At 37.6% G+C, this 24,282-nt stretch overlaps 1 protein-coding gene across 3 annotated transcripts in view; it reads right to left on the bottom strand.

Annotated features, from left to right (window-relative positions):
- The window catches only part of CCDC171 (coiled-coil domain containing 171), a 414,598-nt gene that overhangs the window by 309,578 nt on the left and 80,738 nt on the right, over positions 1–24,282 (bottom strand). For all 3 annotated transcript variants that reach the window (XM_030817262.1, XM_030817163.1, XM_030817225.1), the window contains one exon: positions 2,380–2,472. In XM_030817262.1, the coding sequence (XP_030673122.1) occupies positions 2,380–2,472 (93 nt within the window). The remainder of the gene's footprint in view (positions 1–2,379; positions 2,473–24,282) is intronic.

Genomic DNA, 24,282 nt, shown 5'->3' with positions numbered 1-24,282 from the left:
ATTACATTTGTTCACAAAGTAGTGCTCAAACATAATAACTGACCAGCTAAATAACATGAAATAAGAACATCTTAACAGTTTATACTGAGAATCTAAGTTCATAAAGATACTTTCTACCTTTCTAGATTTAAGCAAACAAAAATACTATTACAGGCATACGATCTTCATTAAAGTTAATCTCTTTAACAGAAGCATAACAAATACCATATTTATTAGACTTTAAAGCATATTATCAAAATGCTGAGAAAACATTTAAGCAAAAAGTCATAACTGTCTATAAAATATTAAAATCAAGAAAGTAGCAGGTCCAACAAATCTCCTCCTATGTAATTTCCTTAACTTTCCTAACACCTGGGAAACTGGCTGATCCAAGATAAGCTACCGGCAGGTGCTTGAGAGAATATAAAGAAAGGAACTGTTCACACAAAGCAGGATGACAAGAGTAAATGTACATTGTTCAGGTAACTTTGCATGACCATATCCTCAAAGGGCACTATGAACCTCTTAAACTGCTCCTCAAAGTCAATATGTTCAAAACTTACCATTGTCTCTCTTCAGACTTCAGAGTTTGACAGTCAACTGCATCTGCCCACTTTCACACATACTGCAAACCTTGGTGTTCTCTTCTGTTGCTCCTTCCCTCCCCTCACACTGCAAATTAGTTACCTAAAATCATGCATTCTCAGTTTATCCCCTGTATCTTTCCAATCACTGCTATTACCAATTACCACAAATTGGCAATTTAAAACAACATAAATGTATTATCTTACAGTTGTGGAGGTCAAAAGTCTGAAATGGGTCTTCTGGGGCTAAAGTCACAGTGTCAGCAAGACTCCATTCCTTCTGGAGACTCTAGGGAAGAAATCTTGTCTTGCCTTTTCTAACTTATGGAGGCTACCCACATTCCTGGGCTCGTGGTGACCTACTCTGACCTCTGCTTCTGTCATCACATCTCTGTCTCTGACTGTGACCCTCCTGCCTCCCTCTTATAAGGACTCTTAGGATTACATCAGTCTCAACTAGATAAACTGGGACAAACTCCCATCTCAAGATCCTCAAATAAATCACATCTGCAAAGTCCCATTTGCCATGTAAGGTAACATACTCACAGGTTCTGGTGGACATCTTTGAGGGACTGTTACTCTGACACAGGAGCCCTCTTTTCCATTGCTACAGTTGTTGCCTTGATTTAGGTGCTCATCATCTCTTCACCCAGCCTCCTATCTTCACTCCCTTCCTTTATCTACCAATATGGCACCAGAGTTATTTTCTTAAACTTAGATTTCATATCTGTCTGTCCCAAAAGCTGCAGTGGCTTTCCATTGCTTTCAAAATAAGTCTGTTTCTTAGCACGAAAAAGGACTTTCATAATTAGTCTTCACCATGCCTTTCCACCATTATCTCCAAACTTTTCCCTAAGCTTTACCACTCAACACTGCAAGTATTCCTCAAAAAGAAACAAGTACATTTTATTTAGTGGCTTTATCCAAGCAGTTGTTTAGAACAGTGGTCAGTAAACATTTTCTATAAAGGGCCACAGAGTAAATATTTTAGTTTTTGTGGACCATAAAGTCTGTCTCGACAAGCAGCCATAAACAATATGTAAACAAATGGGCATGGCTATCTTCTAATAAAACTACAGAAACAGGCTGCAGGTCAGACTTGGCCCATGGGCAGCAGCGTGCCAACCCCTAATAAAATGCTCTGCTCTCACTTCTCTTAGAAATTCCTTCTCATTCTCTAAGGCAAAGCAAAAAAGATAATTTCCTTAGGAGGCCTCCATTTAATTCCCCTCCCAGATTTAATCCTTTTCTTTATTATATTCCCATTGTATTTCAGTATTTTGTACATCTATGTAAGCATCTATATATCTGGAGATAGATATATAGTATCTCTGATAACAAAATGTAAGTTACAAAAGGAGCTCATTCATCTTTACACCTTCAGCTCTTAATACAGTGATATGCATAGGATATGCACTCAATAAATAACATGCACATTTTTTCAATGTTCTCAAAAAGAAATCCATCCCACAGCTGTAGGAAAAAAGAACACTCTAATCTGCAAATTTATTTGTAGACTGCCAGCTAAGTTCTCTGTCACAACTACTCCACTCTGCCACAAAAGCAGCTATGGACAAAACAAAACTTCATAAGAACAGACAGTGGGTGAGACCTGGCCTGTAGGCTATAGTGTGCCAACTCCTCCACTAAGGTAGCATATCTCAATTGTATCCTAACCTGATATACAATGAGTGTCATAACAATATGTTACCCATTCTCAATGCACACCTTCGTTCTCTGAACATAATGCTGTTTTTCCAAGCTGTTATAACACAAATTTAGAAAATGCAGGCCAAAATATTCGTTTACATTTTACCTGAATAATTTCAGAATTAAATTTTGATTCCAAATGCGCTGCTCTTTCTGCTTCAATGTTTTCTTCTAATTTCCTCACTCTTAGAGTAGTTGCCTGAAAACAAATTAAAAGTTTAAATTCATTAACATTGGTATTTAAAGAAGATATGGATCACTACAGTCCAGAATTGTAATTAACACTTAAGACTAGTGGACCTGCGGCCTCATTTTTTTTTTCTTTGCAAGAATGGAATGTAAAATTCATGCCCAGGAAGAATGCTCCCAGAGCTTGCTTTTTTTTTTCTTTACACTTTATAGAGGTACAACTTATATATAATAACCTACACATAGTGAAAATATACCTTTTGATAAATTTGTGTACGCACACACAAACACATACACATCCATTAAATCACTGCCACAATCAATATAGGAAACATTTCCAGCACTCTTAAAAGATTCATTACGTCTCTTGGTAATGCCTTCCTCCAGCCCTCACCACCCTACCACATACCCAAGTAATCACAAATCTGCTTTTTGTCACTATAGAGCAGTTTGAATCTTCTGGAGTTGTATATAAATTGAATCATATATTATGCTTTTTATTGTCAGGCTTCTTTCCCCTTACATAATTATTTTGAGACCCATCCATGTGGTTGCATGCATCAACAGTTCATTCATTTTCATTGTTAAATAGTGTTCCACTTTATTAATAGACCACAACTGGTTTATCTGTTCACCTACTGATGGACATTTGAGTTGTTTCCAGTTTAGGCAATTACAAATAAAGCTGCTATGAGCATTTGTGTGCAAGACTTTGTAGAGACACACACTTTCATTTCTCTGGGGTAAATAATGAAGAACGGAATGAATGGGTGAAATGATAGGTACATATTGATTTTTTTTTTTTTTTTTTTTGAGACAGAGTCTCACTCTGTCACCCAGGCTGGAGTGCAGTGGCGCCATCTAGGCTCACTGCAAGCTCTTACCTCCCGGGTTCACACCATTCTCCTGCCTCAGCCTCCCAAGTAGCTAGGCCTACAGACACCATCCACCACGCCCGGCTAATTTTTTGTATTTTTAGTAGAGACGGGATTTCACAGTGCTAGCCAGGATAGTCTCGATCTCCTGACCTCGTGAAACGCCCGCCTCAGCCCAAAGTGCTAGGATTACAGGCGTGAGCCACCGCACCCAGCCATATTGAATATTTTAAGAAACTGCCACACTGTTTTCCAAAGCGATGCTGCCAATTTACACTCCCAACAGCAATGTATGAAATTTTCCATTGTTCCACATCCTCACCAACACTCGGTACAGTCATTTTTTGTTTTTGGTTTCTTCAGGTTTTATAGACACTCAAATAGGCATGGAGTGGTTATCTCATTTTAGTTTTAATTTGCATTGCCCCAATGACTAATGACACTGAGCATTTTTCATGTACCTATTTGCCAACTGTATATCTTCTTTGATGAAGTATATGTTCAAATATTTTCACCATTTTTTAACTGGGCTGTTTATTTTCATATTACTGAGCTTTAAAAGTTCATTATACGATCTGAAAACAAGTCCCTTGTTAGATATATGATTTGCAAATATTTTCTCCCAGTCTATGTCCTGTCTTCTCATTCTCTTAAAAGTATCACTTGCAAAGCAAAACTTTTCATTATGACCAAGTCTAATTTATCAGTTTCTCAGGCAAGAGTCAGTTTCTGGACAGAAGCAGAAGTCAAGATCTTTATATTTGAATACAATTGTTGTTTAGAAAATGCAACCCTGGGAAGTAGCGGATCACTAGTCCCAAAGAGGGAACTGGTCATGACCAAGAATCTGTTGGAGACAGAAAAATAGAACTATGGGAACACCCAGCATGTCTCACCGTAACAGTAGCAAAGAAAAGCCATGCCTAGAGTCCTGTCTGTCAATGGGGTAGTTCAATAGGGACAGAAAAAGGCATTACTAATTTGATTTCCCTTCCTAGATGAAATTTGGTGAAAAAATTAATATTCCTTATATTTACTAACCATTTATCCTAAGCCAAGTTTTTTTTTTTATACTTTAAGATTGAGGGTGCATGTGCACAATGTGCAGGTTACATATGTATACATGTGCCATGTTGGTGTGTTGCACCCATTAACTCGTCATTTAACACTAGGTATATCTCCTAATGCTATCCCTCCCTGCTCCCCCGACTCTACAACAGGCCCGGGTGTGTGATGTTCCCCTTCCTGTGTCCATGCGTTCTCATTGTTCAATTCCCACCTATGAGTGAGAACATGCGGTGTTTGGTTTTTTGACCTTGCAATAGTTGGCTCAGAATGATGGTTTCCAGCTTCATCCATGTCCCTACAAAGGACATGAACTCATCATTTTTTATGGCTGCATAGTATTCCATGGTGTATATGTGCCACATTTTCTTAATCCAGTCTATCATTGTTGGACATTTGGGTTGGTTCCAAGTCTTTGCTATTGTGAATAATGCCACAATAAACATATATGTGCATGTCTTTATAGCAGCATGTTTTATAATCCTTTGGGTATATACCCAGTAATGGGATGGCTGGGTCAAATGGTATTTCTAGTTCTAGATCCCTGAGGAATCACCACACTGACTTCCACAATGGTTGAACTAGTTTACAGTCCCACCAACAGTGTAAAAGTGTTCCTCTTTCTCCACATCTTCTCCAGCACCTGTTGTTTCCTGACTTTCTAATGATCTCCATCCTAACTGGTGTGAGATGGTATCTCATTGTGCTTTTGATTTGCATTTCTCTGATGGCCAGTGATGATGAGCATGTTTTCATGTGTCTGTTGGCTGCATAAATGTCTTCTTTTGAGAAGCGTCTGTTCATATCTTTTGCCCACTTTTTGATGGGATTTTTTTTTCTTGTAAATTTGTTTGAGTTCTTTGTAGATTCTGGATGTTAGCCCCTTGTCAGATGAGTGGATTGCAAAAATTTTCCCCCATTCTGTAGGTTATTTGTTCACTCTGAAGGTAGTTTTTTTGGCTGTGCAGAAGCTCTTTAGTTTAATTAGATCCCATTTCTCAATTTTGGCTTTTGTTGCCATTGCTTTTGGTGTTTTAGACATGAAGTCCTTCCCCGTACCTATTTCCTGAATGGTATGGCCTAGGTTTTCCTCTAGAGTTTTTATGGTTTTAGGTCTAACATTTAAGTCTTTAATCCATTTTGAATTAATTTTTGTATAAGGTGTAAGGAAGAGATCCAGTTTCAGCTTTCTACATATGGCTAGCCAGTTTTCCCAGCACCATTTATTAAATAGGGAATCCTTTCCCTGTTTCTTGTTTTTGTCAGGTTTGTCGAAGATCAGATGGTTGTAGATATGCAGCATTATTTCTGAGGGCTCTTGTCTGTTCCATTGGTCTATATCTCTGTTTTGGTACCAGTACCATGCTGTTTTGGTTACTGTAGCCTTGTAGTATAGTTTGAAGTCAGGTAGCGTGACGCCTCCAGCTTTGTTCTTTTAGGCTTAGGATTTACTTGGCAATGCGGGCTCTTTTTTGGTTCCATATGAACTTTAAAGTAGTTTTTTTCCAATTCTGTGAAGAAAGTCATTGGTAGCTTGATGGGGATGGCATTGAATCTATAAATTACCTTGGGCAGTATGGCCATTTTCACGATATTGATTCTTCCTACCCATGAGCATGGAATGTTCTTCCATTTGTTTCACTGAGCAGTGGTTTGTAGCTCTCCTTGAAGAGGTCCTTCACATCCATTGTAAGTTGGATTCCTAGGTATTTTATTCTCTTTGAAGCAATTGTGAATGGGAGTTCACTCATGATTTGGCTCTCCGTTTGGCTGTTGTTGGTGTATAAGAATGCTTGTGATTTTGCACATTGATTTTGTATCCTGAGACTTTGCTGAAGTTTCAAAGGGAATGCTTCCAGTTTTTGCTCATTCAGTATGATATTGGCTGTGGGTTTGTCATAAAGAGCTCTTATTATTTTGAGATACATCCCATCAATATTTAATTTATTGAGAGTTTTTTGCATGAAGGTTGTTGAATTTTATCAAAGGCCTTTTCTGCATCTATTGAGATAATCATGTGGTTTTTGTCATTGGTTCTGTTTATATGCTGGATTACATTTATTGATTTGCATATATGTTGAACCAGCCTGGCATCCCAGGGATCAAGCCCACTTGATCATGGTGGATAAGCTTTTTGATGTGCTGCTGGATTCGGTTTGCCAGTATTTTATTGAGGATTTTTGCATCGATGTTCATCAGGGATATTGGTCTAAAATTCTCTTTTTTGGTTGTGTCTCTGCCAGGCTTTGGTATCTGGATGATGCTGGCCTCATAAAATGAGTTAGGGAGGATTCCCTCTTTTTCTATTGATTGGAATAGTTTCAGAAAGAATGGTACCAGCTCCTCCTTGTACCTCTGGTAGAATTTGGCTGTGAATCCATCTGGTCCTGGACTTTTTTGTTGGGTAAGCTATTAATTATCGCCTCAATTTCAGAGCCTGTTATTGGTCTATTCAGAGATTCAACTTCTTCCTGGTTTAGTCTTGGGAGGGTGTATGCGTCCAGGAATTTATCCATTTCTTCTAGATTTTCTAGTTTATTTGTGTAGAGGTGTTTATAGTATTCTCTGATGGTAGTTTGTATTTCTGTGGGATCGGTGGTGATATCCCTTTTATCATTTTTTCTTGTGTCTATTTGATTCTTCTCTCTTTTCTTATTAGTCTTATTAGCAGTCTATCAATTTTGTTGAACTTTTCAAAAAACCAGCTCCTGGATTCATTGATTTTTTTGAAGGGTTTTTTGTGTCTCTACTTTCTTCAGTTCTGCTCTGATCTTAGTTATTTCTTGCCTTCTGCTAGCTTTTGAATGTGTTTGCTCTTGCTTTTCTAGTTCTTTTAATTGTGATGTTAGGGTGTCAATTTTAGATCTTTCCTGCTTTCTCTTGTGGGCATTTAGTGCTATAAATTTCCCTCTACACACTGCTTTGAATGTGTCCCAGAGATTCTGGTATGTTGTGTCTTTGTTCTCATTGGTTTCAAAGAATGTCTTTATTTCTGCCTTCATTTCATTATGTACCCAGTAGTCTTTCAGGAGCAGGTTGTTCAGTTTCCATATAGTTGAGGGGTTTTGAGCGAGTTTCTTAATCCTGAGTTCTAGTTTGATTGCACTGTGGTCTGAGAGACAGTTTGTTATAATTTCTGTTCTTTTACATTTGCTGAGGAGTGCTTTACTTCCAACTATGTGGTCAATTTTGGAATAAGTGTGGTGTGGTGCTGAAAAGAATGTATGTTCTGTTGATTTGGCGTGGAGAGTTCTGTAGATGTTTATTAGGTCCGCTTGGTGCAGAGTGGGAATTGAACTCAGGTTCAATTCCTGGTTATCCTTGTTAACTTTCTGTCTCGTTGATCTGTCTAATGTTGACAGTGGGGTGTTAAAGTCTCCCATTATTATTGTGTGGGAGTCTAAGTCTCTTTCTAGGTCTCTAAGGACTTGCTTTATGAATCTGGGTGCTCCTGTACTGGGTTCATATATATTTAGGATAATTAGCTCTTCTTGTTGAATTGATCCCTTTACCATTATGTAATGGCCTTCTTTGTCTCTTTTGATCTTTGTTGGTTTAAAGTCAGTTTTATCAGAGACTAGGATTGCAACCCCTGCTTTTTTTTCTTTTCCATTTCCTTGATAGATCTTCCTCCATCCCTTTATTTTAAGCCTATGTGTGTCTCTGCACGTGAGATGGGTCTCCTGAATACAGCACACCAATGGGTCTTGACTCTTTATCCAATTTGCCAGTCTGTGTCTTTTAATTGGAGCATTTAGCCCATTTACATTTTAGGTTAATATTGTTATGTGTGAATTTGATCCTGTCATTATGATGTTAGCTGGTTATTTTGCTCGTTAGTTGATGCAGTTTCTTCCTTCCTAGCATTGATGGTCTTTACAATTTGGCATGTTTTTGCAGTGGCTGGTACCGGCTGTTCTTTTCCATGTTAAGTGCTTCCTTCAGGAGCTCCTTTAGGGCAGACCTGGTGGTGACAAAATCTCTCAGCATTTGCTTGTCTGTAAAGGATTTTATTTCTCCTTCACATATGAAGTTTAGTTTGGCTGGATAAGAAATTCTGGGTTGAAAATTCTTTTCTTTAAGCACGTTGAATATTGGCCCCCATTCTCTTCTGGCCTGTAGAGTTTCTGCCGAGAGATCCGCTGTTAGTCTGACGGGCTTCCCTTTGTGGGTAACCTGATCTTTCTGTCTGGCTGCCTTTAACATTTTTTCCTTCATTTCAACTTTGGTGAATCTGACAATTACGTGTCTTGGAGTTGCTCTTCTTGAGGAGTATCTTCGTGGCGTTCTCTGTATTTCCTGAATTTGAATGTTGGCCTGCCTCACTAGGTTGGGGAAATTCTCCTGGATAATATCCTGAAGAGTGTTTTCCAACTTGGTTCCATTCTCCCCATCACTTTCAGGTACACCAATCAGGCATAGATTTGGTCTTTTCACATAGTCCCACATTTCTTGGAGGCTTCGTTCGTTTCTTTTTACTCTTTTTTCTCTAAGCTTCTCTCATCACCTTATTTCATTCATTTGATTTTCAATCACTGATAACCTTTGTTCCACTTGTTCGAATCGGCCACTGAAGCTTGTGCATGCATCACGTAGTTCTCGTGACATGGTTTTCAGCTCCATCAGGTCATTTAAGGACTTCTCTACACTGTTTATTCTAGTTAGCCATTCATCCAACCTTTTTTCAATGTTTTTAGCTTCTTCGCAATGGGTTCGAACATCCTCCTTTAGCTCAGAGAAGTTTGTTATTACCAATCATCTGAAGCCTTCTTCTCTCCACTCCTCAACGTCATTCTCCGTCCAGCTTTGTTCCATTGCTGGGGAGGAGCTGAGTTCCTTTGGAGGGGTAGAGGTGCTCTGATTTTTAGAATTTTCAGCTTTTCTGCTCTGTTTTTTCCCCATCTTTGTGGTTTTATGTACCTTTGGTCTTTGATGATGGTGACATACAGATGGGGTTTTGGTGTGAATGTCCTTTCTGTTTGTTAGTTTTCCTTCTAACAGGACCCTCAGCTGCAGGTCTGTTGGAGTTTGCTGGAGGTCCACTCCAGACCCTGTCTGCCTGGGTATCAGCAGCGGAGGCTGCAGAACAGCAAATATTGCTGAACAGCCAATGTTGCTGCCTGATCGTTCCTCTGGAAGCTTAGTCACAGAGGGGTACCCATCCATGTGAGGCATCAGTCTGCCCCTACTAGGGGATGCCTCCCAGTTAGGCTACTCAGGGGTCAGGGACCCTCTTGAAGAGGCAGTCTGTTTGTTCTCAGGTCTCAAACTCCATGCTGGGAGAACCACTACTCTCTTCAAAGCTGTCAGACTGGGACATTTAAGTCTGCAGAGGTTTCTGCTGCCTTTTGTTCGGCTATGCCCTGCCCCCAGAGGTGGAGTCTACAGAGGCAGGCCAGCCTCCTTGAGCTGTGATGGGCTCCACCCAGTTCAAGCTTCCCGGCCGCTTTGTTTACCTACTCAAGACTCGGCAATGGCGGGTGCCCCTCCCCGAGCCTCACTGCCGCCTTGCAGTTCAATCTCAGACTGCTGTGCTAGCAATGAGTGAGGCTCCGTGGGCATGGGACCCTCCGAGCCAGGCGTGGGATATAATCTCCTGGTGTTCAGTTTGCTAAGACCACTGGAAAAGCACAGTATTAGGGTGGGAGTCACCCAATTTTCCAGGTACCATCTGTCACAGCTTCCCTTGGCTAGGAAAGGGAATTCCCTGACCCCTTGCACTTCCCGGGTGAGGCAATGCCTCACCCTGCTTCAGCTCATGCTTGTTGGGCTACACCCACTGTCCTGCACCCACCGTCTGACAAGCCCCAGTGAGATGAACCTGGTACCTCAATCGGAAATGCAGAAATCACCCATTTTCTGCATCGCTCATGCTGGGAGCTGTAGACTGGCGCTGTTCCTATTCGGCCATCTTGGACCAAAACCAGATGGCTATAATTTAAATAACAGAAAATACTGGAAAAAAATTGGAAAAACTAGAAACCTCATACATTACTGATAGGAATGTAAAATGGTTTGGCTGCTGTGGAAAACAGCTTGGTAGCTGCTCAAAAAATTAAACATAGAGTTACCATATGACCCAGCAATTCCATTCCTATATATTTACCCAAAAGAAATGAAAGCAGGTTCAAAAAATTATGCACAAAAGTTTATAGCAGCATTTTTCATAATAGCCAAGGATGGAATGCACCCAAATGTCCACCAACCAATGAATAAATAAACAAGATGTTGTGAATCCATACAATGGAATATTATCCAGCAAGAAAATGGAATGAAGTGCCAAAAAAATGTGATACCATGGATTAACCTTGAAAACATATATAAAAAAGTAAAAGAAGTCAAATACAAAAGACCACATCCTGTATGATTTCATTTATAAGAATTGTCCAGAATAGGCAAATCCAGAGACAAAAAAGTATATTAAGTGGTTGCAGGAGGATAGGGGAGAAGGAGAGAACGGAAAGGGCAGTAGCTGCTAATGAATATGAAATTTCTTAGTGGGGTGATGAAAATGCTCTGAAATTAGATAGTGGTAATAGTTGCACAGTGTAGTGAATATATTAAAAGCATTAACTGTATAGTTTTAAAGGGTGAGTTTTATGATATGTGAAGTATATCTCAATTTAAAAATAAAGAATCCCTGAATGGAAGGTCAAGAAGTGACAGCCACCTAACTTAAACTTCTGATTCTCATTGTGGAAAAAAAGTTATTTCTAAATGCTGACTTTGAAGCCTTAGAACAAGGGTCCCCCAGAGGTGGTAGGTATAAAGCATGATGTATACTGTAACAGAGAAATTCTTATGTTTAGCCCACACCAGAATGAGCATTATCCCAGGTGGGCCAAATGCTAATTTTTTTCTTTAAAAAAGTATAAAGGTTAAAGTTCTTGCCCTTAAAGAACTGAAGTCAGTTTTCTCAGCACCCAGTAAGCTCATTTTAGTTTCTGTAAGTAAAAAAAAAAGTCTAGCCAGTCGCAAGGAAATAGCCATAGGATTGAGAATAAATGATTTTAAAAGCTAGCAAAGGACCAAAATCTCACAAACCACCAATAAAGAACTTACTCATGTAACCAAACACCACCTGTTTCCCAAAAACCTATGGGAATAAATTTTTTTAAAAAAGCAAATAAAGGGCACAGAGAGAAAAAAAACCAGGCTAACAATTTTAAAATATTTTCTCAGATTCCAAAAAGCATATATGTTTCTCTATCAAAATGATAGTCATATATTTTGTTAAATGCAGAATATTCAGTGATTCTATAATGAATCAACAATTCAAGTTTTCACTTCTTGTAAATATATTAATTAATTAATTATCTAGTTTCCCTCCAAAAATCAAAAAGAGGTTCTGTTTTTCCTGCTTAGAGCAAAACACAGGGGGTTGAAATAATAAACTGGAGATCATGTCTTTATTTTCACAACTTCTCATTTTAAATGAAATGTCAGAAAATTATAAGGTGCTTATTATTACTGAAACTATCAATTACTCAGTAAGGACAGCCAAAAATCTTCAAATCTTTAAACAAACTCCTTCAAAGAGTAGGGTTTGGTGATAGACATAATTAAATTTAAGCCTTCTTAATAGTTTTTTAAATCTTCTAGTCCAATGAATTAATTCTCAAATCCAGCAGAGGGTGCTAGAGGTACATCAACATGCTGCTCAAAAAAATTTTTTCCAATACCACCTAGGAGAACTAGTGTAACATTCATAAACTGTTTCATAGGCATCAAATCCTAGTGTAATCAACAAAGAAAGGGCAGAAAGCAGAACAAAATTCTGGTTAAAATGAATGCGTATATATATATATATATATATATACACACACACACACACACACACACATATATGTTCATATATATACTACAGGTTAATTTAACTATATACAGCTTTGCCTATAATACAGGTATTACACTGTACTATGTACTATACACTACGAACAGTAGTCCTTTTTTTTTTTTTTTTTTTTTTTGAGACAGAGTCTCACTCTGTCGCCCAGGCTAGAGTGCAGTGGTGCAATCTCAGCTCACTGCCACCTCCACCTCCTGGTTTCAAGCGATTCTCCTGCCTCAGCCTCCTGAGTAGCTGGGGCCACAAGCACAAACCACCATGCCCAGCTACTTTTTGTATTTTTGGTAGAGATGGGGTTTCGTCATGTTGGCCAGGCTGATCTCGAACTCTTGACCTCAAGTGATCCACCCACCTTGGCCTCCCACAGTGCTGGGATTACAGATGTGAGCCACTACGCCTAGCCAAACAACAGTTCTGTATATAACACAAAGTTATCACAAATTTTGTCATTTATAAGCTGACTGCCATGTTCTTTCCTACAGCAATGTACTGCCAAGAGATTTTTATTTTAGTAAACAGTAGGTGTTAATCTACCTCTTTTTTGGTGTAATTTATATCTCACTAAATCATATTAAGCCCAATCAGATCATCTAGTACACTCAAGAAAAGTGGGTTTTCAGTCTTTGAAGAGGGCAATATAGAGAAGAACGTCTCCTATCCAACCCTTTGATACATGTTACTTTATTATAAACCAGGCATGAGCTGAAGACTCCAATTCAGCAGCAAAACTAACCAAACATACCCAGATGTTCTCCACGTCACATTTGGTTCTATGGTTTCCATGGGCCTCTTCCAAAAGTTTCACAAAAGTTATGAAAACATATGTGTACAATGAATGTGCTGAAAGATTGAGTAAACAAAACAGTTTCTACTACATTCTTTTAACCACAAATACATCCAGCTTAGAGGATTTGATGAACTTAAAATAATTAGTCAAGCAGAAAAACTGAGATATGAAATTTAGTCCGCTAAAATAGACATCAAGAAAAATGGGATGAATTATCACATGAGTACATACTAGTTAATGATTTCCTCAAGAGTGTGTTGTATGTTACAGTTTCCTAATTAGTTGCAAAAAGTTTACCCCAAACGTATCAATAACTTGTGTAAATAGAAAATGATTGTTTATTTTTCCAGATTTTATCACCTGATAATTCCCATTAATAGATGTTTTCATAACTAATAAATATAGTAATAATCCATCTACAAAAAGGTGATTCCAAGGGACTGAATCATCACAGACTGATTAATTCTACAATGTTTATTTTAATGCTAAGTATATTTTATTTTGTTACATTTTAATAGCTGTTAATATTTTATTATATGCATGTTAATATTTAACTATAACACTTATTTTTTATCTGGGCAGGGAAGGGGGCCATACTTGTTAATACTATCTTTTGAACCCTTAAACAGAAGGTCTCAAAGGATTTTTACTACCAAAAAAGATGCCTCAGAGGGTCAGAGTCTCCAAGTATTTGATAAATATTTGTAAAACAGGCATCACAGTATTATATCACTTAATCACTAGAGTCATATATTGAAGGGTCATAATTAAGAACTGTCTATAAGCCCTTTACTATTTATCATCCTTGTTCTAATCAAACATGTTAAGAAGCAATAATATTATTCAATTAGTCTGACCTTTAATGTTGGCTTTTTAAATGTAAGCATTTATATTTCTAATGTCACTTCTACATGAGAGAGTGTATTTACATTAATGTCACTGAGGAGATTATGCCTAGAGTTAAATATTAATATGCTACAGTTTTCAAAGAAGTCTCGTGTATTTTCTCATTTGACTTTTACAATTAACATGATATATTTTACAAAAGAGGCCTCATATGATACATAATATTTTAAATCTTAATAAGGCATTCTAATTTGAAGGTGGCGTATTCTTTTTTTAAGTAGCTCTCCTACTTTCCATGTGGACAGCACAGTACATTAGAAAAACAACTCAGAGGCAAAATTAATGCTGCTTTGTGACTCAGAACATGGGAACTGCCATGTAAAAGAGAACAGGAAGGAAGTCCAACTGGTCTTGGAAGTGAATTGGTCAGGAAGTCCTATCCACTTTATTCTACCCTCACAGAAGTCCAAACATTTTACATTTATATTCAACCCCATTAAACAAATGTGACTGCATAGAAACAAAAGATTATTAAAAACAAATGAATAGGTTTATAACTTTTCATGATGATCTCATTGATACTTATTTTACTATATAGGTCAACCAAAACGCAGAATGGAACATTTACAGAGCACCTACTATACGCCAGATGCCATACTAGGTCCTTGGCCCAAAGGCCAAAACGAGTCCTGACACATCTATAAGCATTTCCATTGTAAGTAAGCAAAAGACCTGTGTTGTAGACAAAAACTGATTTGTCGCTAAAGGATATTCCTTCTACTTACTTCTCTCAACTACAATTCATCTGTAACTGTTTTATTAATGGCCAAAAATACTTGTTTTCCAGAATCCCCTAGATTATTTTACATAAACAGGCTCATATAAAGCATAGCAGAACATAGAAAGATTCAGAACTCTCTGTGCCAGTCATCTTGATCGTGATTAACTATGCAGTTTTGAAGGTAGAAAATTCAAAGTTAAAGTCACTGAGGATGGTAACAGAGCCTTAACGGTTTCAGAAGGGATATATGAGGACAATAGGCTGACAATAGAAATAAACTGGAGAACACTGTAATTTTTTTATTCAGCAAGAAATGAAGTATACCACTCAGATTATAAAAGAGTTTAATGAAGAAAAAGTTTTATTACTTCTAGGTATAATCAAAAAACCCACAGATAATAAAAATAAGAAATATCAGGAACAGAATTTGTGATCGCAAATTCTGATTAACATGATAATAAACTAATTTACCTTATTTAAAAATTATCTCTACCTTTTCTGGCAACAAAAACTTGAGTATTTACCAAATTTTTAACTGAAGTTCCAATCTTAAAATTTATTATGAACATAAAATGCTACATTTAAATGTGTAATACTTATGACTGTATAACACTGGTGATTTCATCATTTACCTATTTTATAGTTAGTAATCTATGCAAATGGACCTTTGAAAATGATTCCTACAAACACATGATGGCTTTAAAAAGATGAATCATACAAGGTGGTCTTTATCAACAATTATGAAAGGTAAAATACAACTTTCTTTTCCTTTTTCACCTGAAGATAGTACACATTTAGAGAAAGATGCTACCTTCTACCCTTTTTTATGTTACTATAATACAGAATATGACTGACAGAAGCAATTCAGAATTTATTTGCAAAGACTGTTCTCTCTCTACCATAATCTTCAGAAGATTCTTCAGTTCCCTCAGAATTAGGTTTGCATCTTCTCTTTTCTCTTTTCTTATTGAGTTAAGCTTATTTCCCATGATAATAAACTCCCCTAGTTGTGAAGAGGTTTATAAAAGCCATGGATATTTCTTTTTCCAGTTCACTTTTCCCTTGATTCTATGGTATCCAGTACTGCATTTATAAAATTGGATTGGGAGTTTGTTTTTTTTTTAATCTAAGAAAGCATTGATCCATGTTAAGATGATTAAGACACAGTGATATAAAGCTTATAAGATTTTTAAATTCTTTTATATATATATGTTTCATATATATAAAAACTTCTTTGGCTCAGGCACATAAAAAAATCACCTTTCAAGAAATGCAACTGTTAAAAAGCTTCACTAGAATTTAAAACATTCATTAGGCTAAATGTCTATTTTATTAGTTGCTTTAGTTTGATATTGCTGATATTAAATAACGTACTTTATTAAATTAAAATTTTAATAACTTTCTTCTTTATTATTATCCCATCTTAGCTTAATTCTTTTAAAAATACCACTAACAATTACTTAAGTACCTAGTATTACTGGTAGTGATTGTCTCCGCAATTGAGTGTAAAACTAACATAAAATGCTCTCCAGAAATTTCACTTCTTGTTCATTATGTCACTATGTGGTCAAACAGCCAATATAAAATATACTAACTAACATACAACATATGATATATAATATAAAGCAAAGCTTTTAAAAAGAATCTAAATATGAGAAATCATAGGTAAGTTAGAAGACTACATCTCTCCGCTTGTAAAATTCTTATAAATAGAAGAAAAATAAAGACTATCTAGACTACCTTCAAAGCTTCAGGTTCTCCAAAAGCAGAGACCTGGTATTATCAAAAGTATTTACACAGCAGTGAAGAAAAAAACATAAAGTAAAAATAAAACCAGTCTATAAAAATATTATACCTATAACATCAACCAATAGAAACAGATATTGAGGAAATTAAGTATTTTACAGAAAAAAGTCATACCACGTTGTGAACAACCACACCTTAAAGTTTAGGTATTAGATATTTTCTGTTTTGTGTGTGTTTTATTGTTTTTTGTTTTGTTTTGTTTTTCAGATACAGTCTTGCTCTGTCGCCCAGGCTGGAGTGCAGTGGCACAATCTTGGCTCAGTGCAGCCTCCACCTCCCAGGTTCAAGTGATTTTCCTGTCTCAGCCTCCAGAGCAGCTGGGATTACAGGCGAGCGCCACCATGCCTGGTTAAATTTTGTATTTTTAATAGAGACGGGGTTTCACCATGTTGGCCAGGCTGGTCTCTGACCTCAAGTGACAGGCCCACCTCAGCCTCCCAAAGTGCTGGGAGTACAGGCATGAGCCACCACGCCCAGCCAATATTTTCTTAACTAGTCAAAATTGCCTACCAAGAACCCTACCAACAAAAAAGAAGTTGTTATTACATAGCACAGAGTCACAACTATAACACAATTAATAAAATGTTTTTAGTGATGATAGAGTTTTCTAGCATCCTTCAGTGACTTCTAAGTGATCTTTTAAATTCTAATATTCAGAACATTAACTCTATCCTAAACCTTTTTTTTTTTTTTTTTGAGGCAGGGTCTCACTTTGTTGCCCAGGTTAGAGTACAGTAGCACGATCACAGCTCACTGCAGCCTCAACCTCCCCAGGCTCAAGTGATCCTCCCACCTCAGCCTCCCAAGCAGCTGGGACTACAGGCACATTCCACCACGTTTGGCTAAGTTTTGTATTTTTTGCAGGGATGATGCTTCACCATGTTGCCAAGGCTGGTCTTGAACTCCTGGTCTCCTGAACTCTGTCTCCCTGGTCTGGTCTCCTGAACTCTGTCTCCCTGGTCTCCTGAACTCTGTCTCCCAAAGCGCTGGGATTACAGGCATGAGCCACAGCTCCTGGCCCTTAATCCTTTTTTAGTAAGCCATCTACAAACCATAGTATTAAAAATGATGATATAAAATATAATGAATTCCTGAATTTGTTGGCCTAAAAAGATGTTCAGCACAAGAAAACATAAGTTAAAATACTATTTCAAATATAATTTCATATTTTTATTCCTTCTCTAATCTTGTAAAAAATAAACCATGTGTGGTTAGAGTATGAGGAATTTTATCTTTGCCAAGTTCATATTTGGCATTTCTGTTGGTAAGTCCATCTACATACTCCATACCCAGTTTCCTCCATTGTTAGCATCATATATATATATACACGTGTATATATATACATATACACGTGTATATATATATATATACAGTACAAATAATCCATTTTTTTAAGGGACAAGGGTCTAAATAGCTATTTCTCCAAAGAAGATACATGAATGGCTAATAAGCACATAAAATGATATTCAACATCATCAATCATCAGAGAAATGCAAATCCAAACCACAATAAGGCACCATTTCACACCTACTACAGTGGTTGTAATATAAAAGAATGACAATAACAGCTGTTGGTGAGGATCTAGAGAAACTAGAACCCTTATACCTTGCTGGCGGGAATGTACAATGGTGCTGCCACTGTACAAAACAATCTGACAGTTCCTCAAAATGTTAACCATATAGTTACCATGTGACCCAGCAATTCCTCTCCTAGATATATAATAAAGACAACTGAAAACATATCCACACAAAAACCTGTACACGAATGTTCATAGTGGCATTATTCATTATGGCTGAAATAGTGGAAACAACACTGTGATGGTTAATACTGAGTGTCAACTTGATTGGATTAAAGGGTGTAATGTTCCTAGGTGTGTCTGTAAGGGTGTTACCAAAGGAAATTAACATTTGAGTCAGTGCAGTGGGAGAGGCAGACCCACCCTCAGTCTGGGTGGGCACCATCTAATCAGCTGCCAGCATGGCTAGAATAAAGCAGGCAGAAGAAAGTGGAATGAGACTTGCTGAGCGTTCCAGCCTTCATCTTTCTCCGTGCTGGATGCTTTCTGCCCTGGAACATCAGACTCCAAGTTCTTCAATTTTTAGACTCTTGGACTTACACCGTGATTTATTTATATATATATATATATATATAGTACAAATAATCCATTTTTAAAAAGGACAAGGGTGTAAATAGCTATTTCTCCAAAGAAGACATATGAATGGCTAATAAGCACATAAAATGATAAAAAGGGGCTCTCAGGCCTTCGACCACAGACTGAAGGCTGCACTGCTGGCTTATCTACTTTTGAGCTTTTGAGACTTGGACTGACTTCCTTGCTCCTCAGCTTGCAGATTGCCTATTGTGGGACTTCAACTTGTGATCACGTAAGTCAATTCTCCTAACAAACTCCCCTTCACATATACATATATACTATTAGTTCTGTCCCTTTAGAGAATCCTGACAAATACAAACACAAATGTCCATCAACTGATGGACAGAGACACAAAATATATATTACACAACAGAATATCATTCAGGCATAAAAAAGAATGAAGCACTAATACATGCTGCAACATGGATAAACTTTGAAAACATTATGCTAAGTGAAAGAAGTCAGTCAGAAAAGACCATAATTGTAGTACCACTTGTAAGGAATGTCTAGAATAGGCAAATCTATAAAGACAGAAAGTAGTAGTTGCTTAGGGATGAGAGGAAAGGGGAATAGGAAAGTGATGGCTAATGAGCAGGGTTTCTTACTGTGTGATGAAAATGTTCCAAAATGGATTATAGTGATGGTTGCACAATGCTGTGAATACACTAAAAACCACTGAATTGTACACTTTAAATGGACAAATTTATAATATGCAAATTACTTCTCAATAAAGTGTTCTTTTTACTCATCGCTATAAGAAGTTAGACCTCAAGGCATCCACCCTCACCCGAAGTAGCCAAACAAATACCCTACCCTAGCCCTCACATAAAGGTTTATTATCTGAAGAATATAAATCTGAACCAGAAGCTGAACACAGAAACACATACGGAAAGAGAGGGAAAGGGGTGCACCAGACCAAAACCAGGGGGATGTCTGCATACTAAACAGCATGATAACCAGATTCTTCCTCCATTTCCTTCTTCCATTTTATAACCATCAAACCTGAAACTAGCAGATAACCCTTTGTAGAAATAAAAGAAATACAGAGAAAAGACCTATAGATTGTAATGTTTCAAAATTTTCCAATGAAACTTTTTAACATTTCCTTATCACCCTACACAATAAGGCTTCCCTAAACCCAAGATTCATATATTCAAATGCCTACCCCACTTCTCCCCTTGAATGTCTAAAAGGAATGTCAAATTTAACATATCTAAAACCAAACTCCTGACCTCTCCCAAACTTACCCCGCTTGTATTATTTATGAGTTCGGTAAACGGAAATGCCATTCACTTGTCTGCTCAAGCCAAAACCTCTGGCATTATCCTTTACGCCCTCTTTTTCTCTCATAATCCAGGTCCAATTAATCAGCAATTTCTGTGGGTTCTATCTTGCAAAAATATATCCAAATTTGACCATCTCTACTACATCATCTACTACAAGGTAGTAGTAGAGGAGATGGTCAAATTTGGATATATTTTTGCAAGACAGACCCTCCTCTACTACTACCTCGTCTAAAACACTATAATCTGTCAACTAGATTATTTTAACAGTCTCCAAAATTGTCTTTTACAATCTATTATCCAAAGAGTGTCCAGAATAACGCTTTTAAAACATAAATGAGAAAAGGCGTATCACTCCTCAGCTCGAAACTTTCCAAAAGCTTTCCCAAAAACCAAAGTTCTTACAATGCACTACAAAAGACCTTCAAAATTCTGCATGGTCTGTCTACCATTCTATATATCCTACTAGTCTCTCTCTTGCTCATTCTATTCCAGTCACAAAGGCCTACTTGCTGTTCCTCAAATATTAAAAGTACACTTGCAACTCACGGTCTTGCACTTTCTATTCTTTCTACCTAGAACGCTCTTCCTTGGGATATCCATACGGCTCAATCCCTTCCTTTCTTCAGGTTATCAGCTCAAAAGCCACCTTATCAAGTTAGCCTTCCATGACCACCAATATAAACAGGTAACCATCCTACCCTATTACTCATTAACTCCCCTGGACTGCTTTATTATTCTTTACAGAATTATCACCAACTAACACACTACACATTGTTTCATTTAATACACGATTCCTCCTGACTGGAATGTCAACTTCAAGAAGGAAGATGCTTTTTGGCTGAGTGCAGTGGTTCACGCCTGTAATTCCACCACTTTGGGGGCCAAGGTGGGCTGATCACTTGAGGCCAGGAGTTCAAGACCAGCCTGGGCAACACGGCAAAACCCTGTCTCTACTAAAAATACAAAAAATTAGCCAGGCGTGGTGGCACACGCCTGTAATTCCACCTACTCAGGAGGCTGAAGCAGGAAAATGACTTGAACTGCAGGTTACAGTGAGCCAAGATTGCCACTGCACTCCAGCCTGAGTGACAAAGTGAGACTGTCTCAAAAAAAAAAAAAAAGAAGAAGAAGAAAGAGGCTTTTCTTTGTTCTCTGCTATGCCTCTATGACCCAGAAATGTGCCTGCCACTCCAATAAATATTTACTGAACAAATGAATACTGCAGTCATAATATAGGAACAGGATAGTACAAAAATGGTAGAGAGAACAAGCTCTCAGAAATTAAAAAGAAAAAAGGAAACATTCAATTAGATTAGAAAGTGAAGTTAAACAAATCTCCCAAGAAGCATCAACAACAACAAAAAGACAAAGAGAAAGGAGAAAGTTAAGAAAAGAGTAAAATACCAATTCAGTGGTCTAACACTTGAATAATAAAAGTCTCAGAAATAAAGAACACAAAAAAACATTGAGGAGGATATGGTGAAGAAATAACACAACAGAATTCCTGAAAATGAAGGACATGAGTTTCCTGGCTAAAACGGCCACCGCGTGTCCTGCACACTGAATAAAAAAGATCCATTCTAAGGAACACTGTTATCTCTGACATTCTGAAATTTCACAAGCAGTGGGAACTGTATAGCACAGATAATTTGGTGTGTTCAAAAACATACTACAAGGAAAAAAAGAAAGATACAGATGGAGAACTTGTAGATTAAAAGAGACTTAAGAGACATATAGACATGTAGACCTAATTGAGATTCAGAATCAAACTGTAAACATACACAATATTTATGCCATTTATGAGACAATTTAAAATTTGAATAATGCCTGGTTACTTGACTATATTCAGTAATTATCATTAAACAATTTATGTGTGATATTGATAATGCAACTTTAAATAAAAGACCCTTTATTTTTGGAAATCAATAAAAAATTAAGGTTAAAGTGATATGATGGCTAGAGATTTGTTTCACTATAATATGGGATGAGGAAAAGTAAGTAGGGGTATAATGATACAAGATTGTTCATAAATTGATCACTGTCGAAGCTGGTGATGGATAATAGGTTCATTATATTATTCTGTCTACTTTTAAATATATTTAAAGTTTTCCATAATGAAAATATTTTTTTAAAAAAAGAGGATCAAGAACATTTTCGGAGAGGAAGAGGGTGAGAAAAGGGTCACAAACAAAGAATACAAAAACAGAATAGCATCAGGCCTCACAATAACAACAGAAGAAAATAGAAACCAGTGAGACAAGGCCTTCGAATTCTAAGAGAAAATGACTTTCAACCTAAAAATCTATATTCGGCCCAATTACATCTACCTTAATACTGTCAACAAAAAGAGTCAAACTCTGTGAAATATTTGAAGAGATTTATTGTAAGCCAAATATGAGTGACCAGTGGCCTATGACAGCCCCAGGAGATGCTGAGAACATGTGCCATGTAGGTATCAGGCTATAGCTTGGTTTTATATATTTTAGGGAGACATAAGACATCAATCAATACATGTAAAATGTACACTGGTTCAGTCCAGAAAGGCAGGACAACTGGAGGGGGTGGGTGGCGGGGGCCCTCTAGGTCATTGGAATAATATTTCCTATCCTTACTGATTAAAAAAGATATCTTAATATGTTAAATTGTTATATAATATCTACAAGCCTACTCCTGGCTTTTCAATTCAGTTTTGTTAAAAGTCTGTAGCAACAGCTAATTTTAGGTATCAATCTGACTAGATTAAGGAATACCTAAAGAACTGATAAGGCATTCTTTCCATTACTTCTGGGTGTATCTGTGAGGGTGTTTCCAGAGAAGATTGGCATCTGGGCCGGTGAACTTAGTGGGGAAGATCTGCCCTCAACATAGGCAAGCACCATCCAATTGGCTGGGGGCCTGGATAGAACAAAAAAGGAGAGAAAATAATTTTCTCTCACTCTCCCTCCCCCTCAATCTTCCCACCTCTTCCTCTCTCTCCTCTTCTCTCTCTTCTTTCCTCACCTCTCTCCCCTGGAGCACAGACCCTCTCCTCCTGTCCTTGGACATCAGAACTCAAGTATCTCTGGCCTTAAGGCTCCAGGTCTTACACCAGTGGCACCCAGGGTTCTCAAGCCTCCTACTTCAGGCTGAAAATTACACCACTGACTCCCCTGGTTCTGAGTTTTTCAGACTTGAACTAAGCCATGCTACTGGCATCCCAGAGTCTCCAGCTTACAGATGGCCTGCCATGAGTTTTAGCCTCCATAACTGCACAAACCAGTTTCCCTAATAATCTACTCCCATATATCTATATCTAGATCTAGATCTATATTAGTTCTAATACAGTACTAATACAGTCTGGTCTTAGAATTATTGTACTTTTTGGCTACCAGCATACTGGACTCCTTACAATAACTCTTTTTTGGGGTTTTAATTTTGGTAGAATTGGGAGGGATTTATTGGGGGTGAATTACCTCTTTCAACCAAACGTCCTCTACCTGGGATTTGAATCCTCAACACAGTTATAAAAATGAAAATAACTGGTGCCAGTTCACCCCAACTTCAGGCATCAATTCTGCTCCCAAGGCCTCTGAAGAGACTCTGTGAACCATACGCTTGCTCAGCTTGATTCCTCAGCCTTCCTTCTGATTCTGTGAATATGATTCCCATACTGAAGTCCCTATTTAAGTTAACCAAAGTTGGTCTCTGTTGCAGTGCAACCAAAGAATGACAACTGATGCCCTGCTGAAGCTTTATAATATGTATTCTGTTAGGAAAAAAAAAACCACCTATAACTCATATCAAAATATTTTGGATACTCTCATCTGGTCACTTTAGTATTCTGCATGAATTTTAGATTCTGTTTCCCAAAATAATTCCATGGAAGTTTGGCTTGGAACTGCTTTAATCCATAATATAATCTGGGGAAGATGTGTATCTTTACAGTGTTAAGTGTTCCTATAATATCGCACCATGTTGTTTTAAGACCTTCAGTTAAATTTTGTAACTTTGATGTATTTGTTAATTTTATTCCTATTTTGTTACTGTGGTAAAGAAAATCTTTCAGTATTATATTATCTGATTATCGCTGGTATGTAAGATATAAACATAATTGTCATACATCGGGGAGGTTCCACGATGGATGAATAGGAACAGCTCCAGTATACAGCTCCCAGCGTGAGCAACACAGAAGACAGGTGATTTCTACATTTCCAACTGAGGTACCAAGTTCATCTCACTGGGGCTTGTCGGACAGTAGGTGCAGCCCACAGACCATGAGCCAAAGCAGAGCAGGGAATCGCCTCACCCGATAAGGGCAAAGGGTTGGGGAATTCCCTTTCCTAGCCAAGGGAAGCTGTGACAAATGGCACCTGGAAAATCAGGACACTCCCACC

Source organism: Nomascus leucogenys, chromosome 1a, assembly GCF_006542625.1.
Source record: "Nomascus leucogenys isolate Asia chromosome 1a, Asia_NLE_v1, whole genome shotgun sequence".
Taxonomy (NCBI): Eukaryota; Metazoa; Chordata; class Mammalia; order Primates; family Hylobatidae; genus Nomascus; species Nomascus leucogenys.
This window is presented reverse-complemented; position numbering and strand designations above follow the sequence as displayed.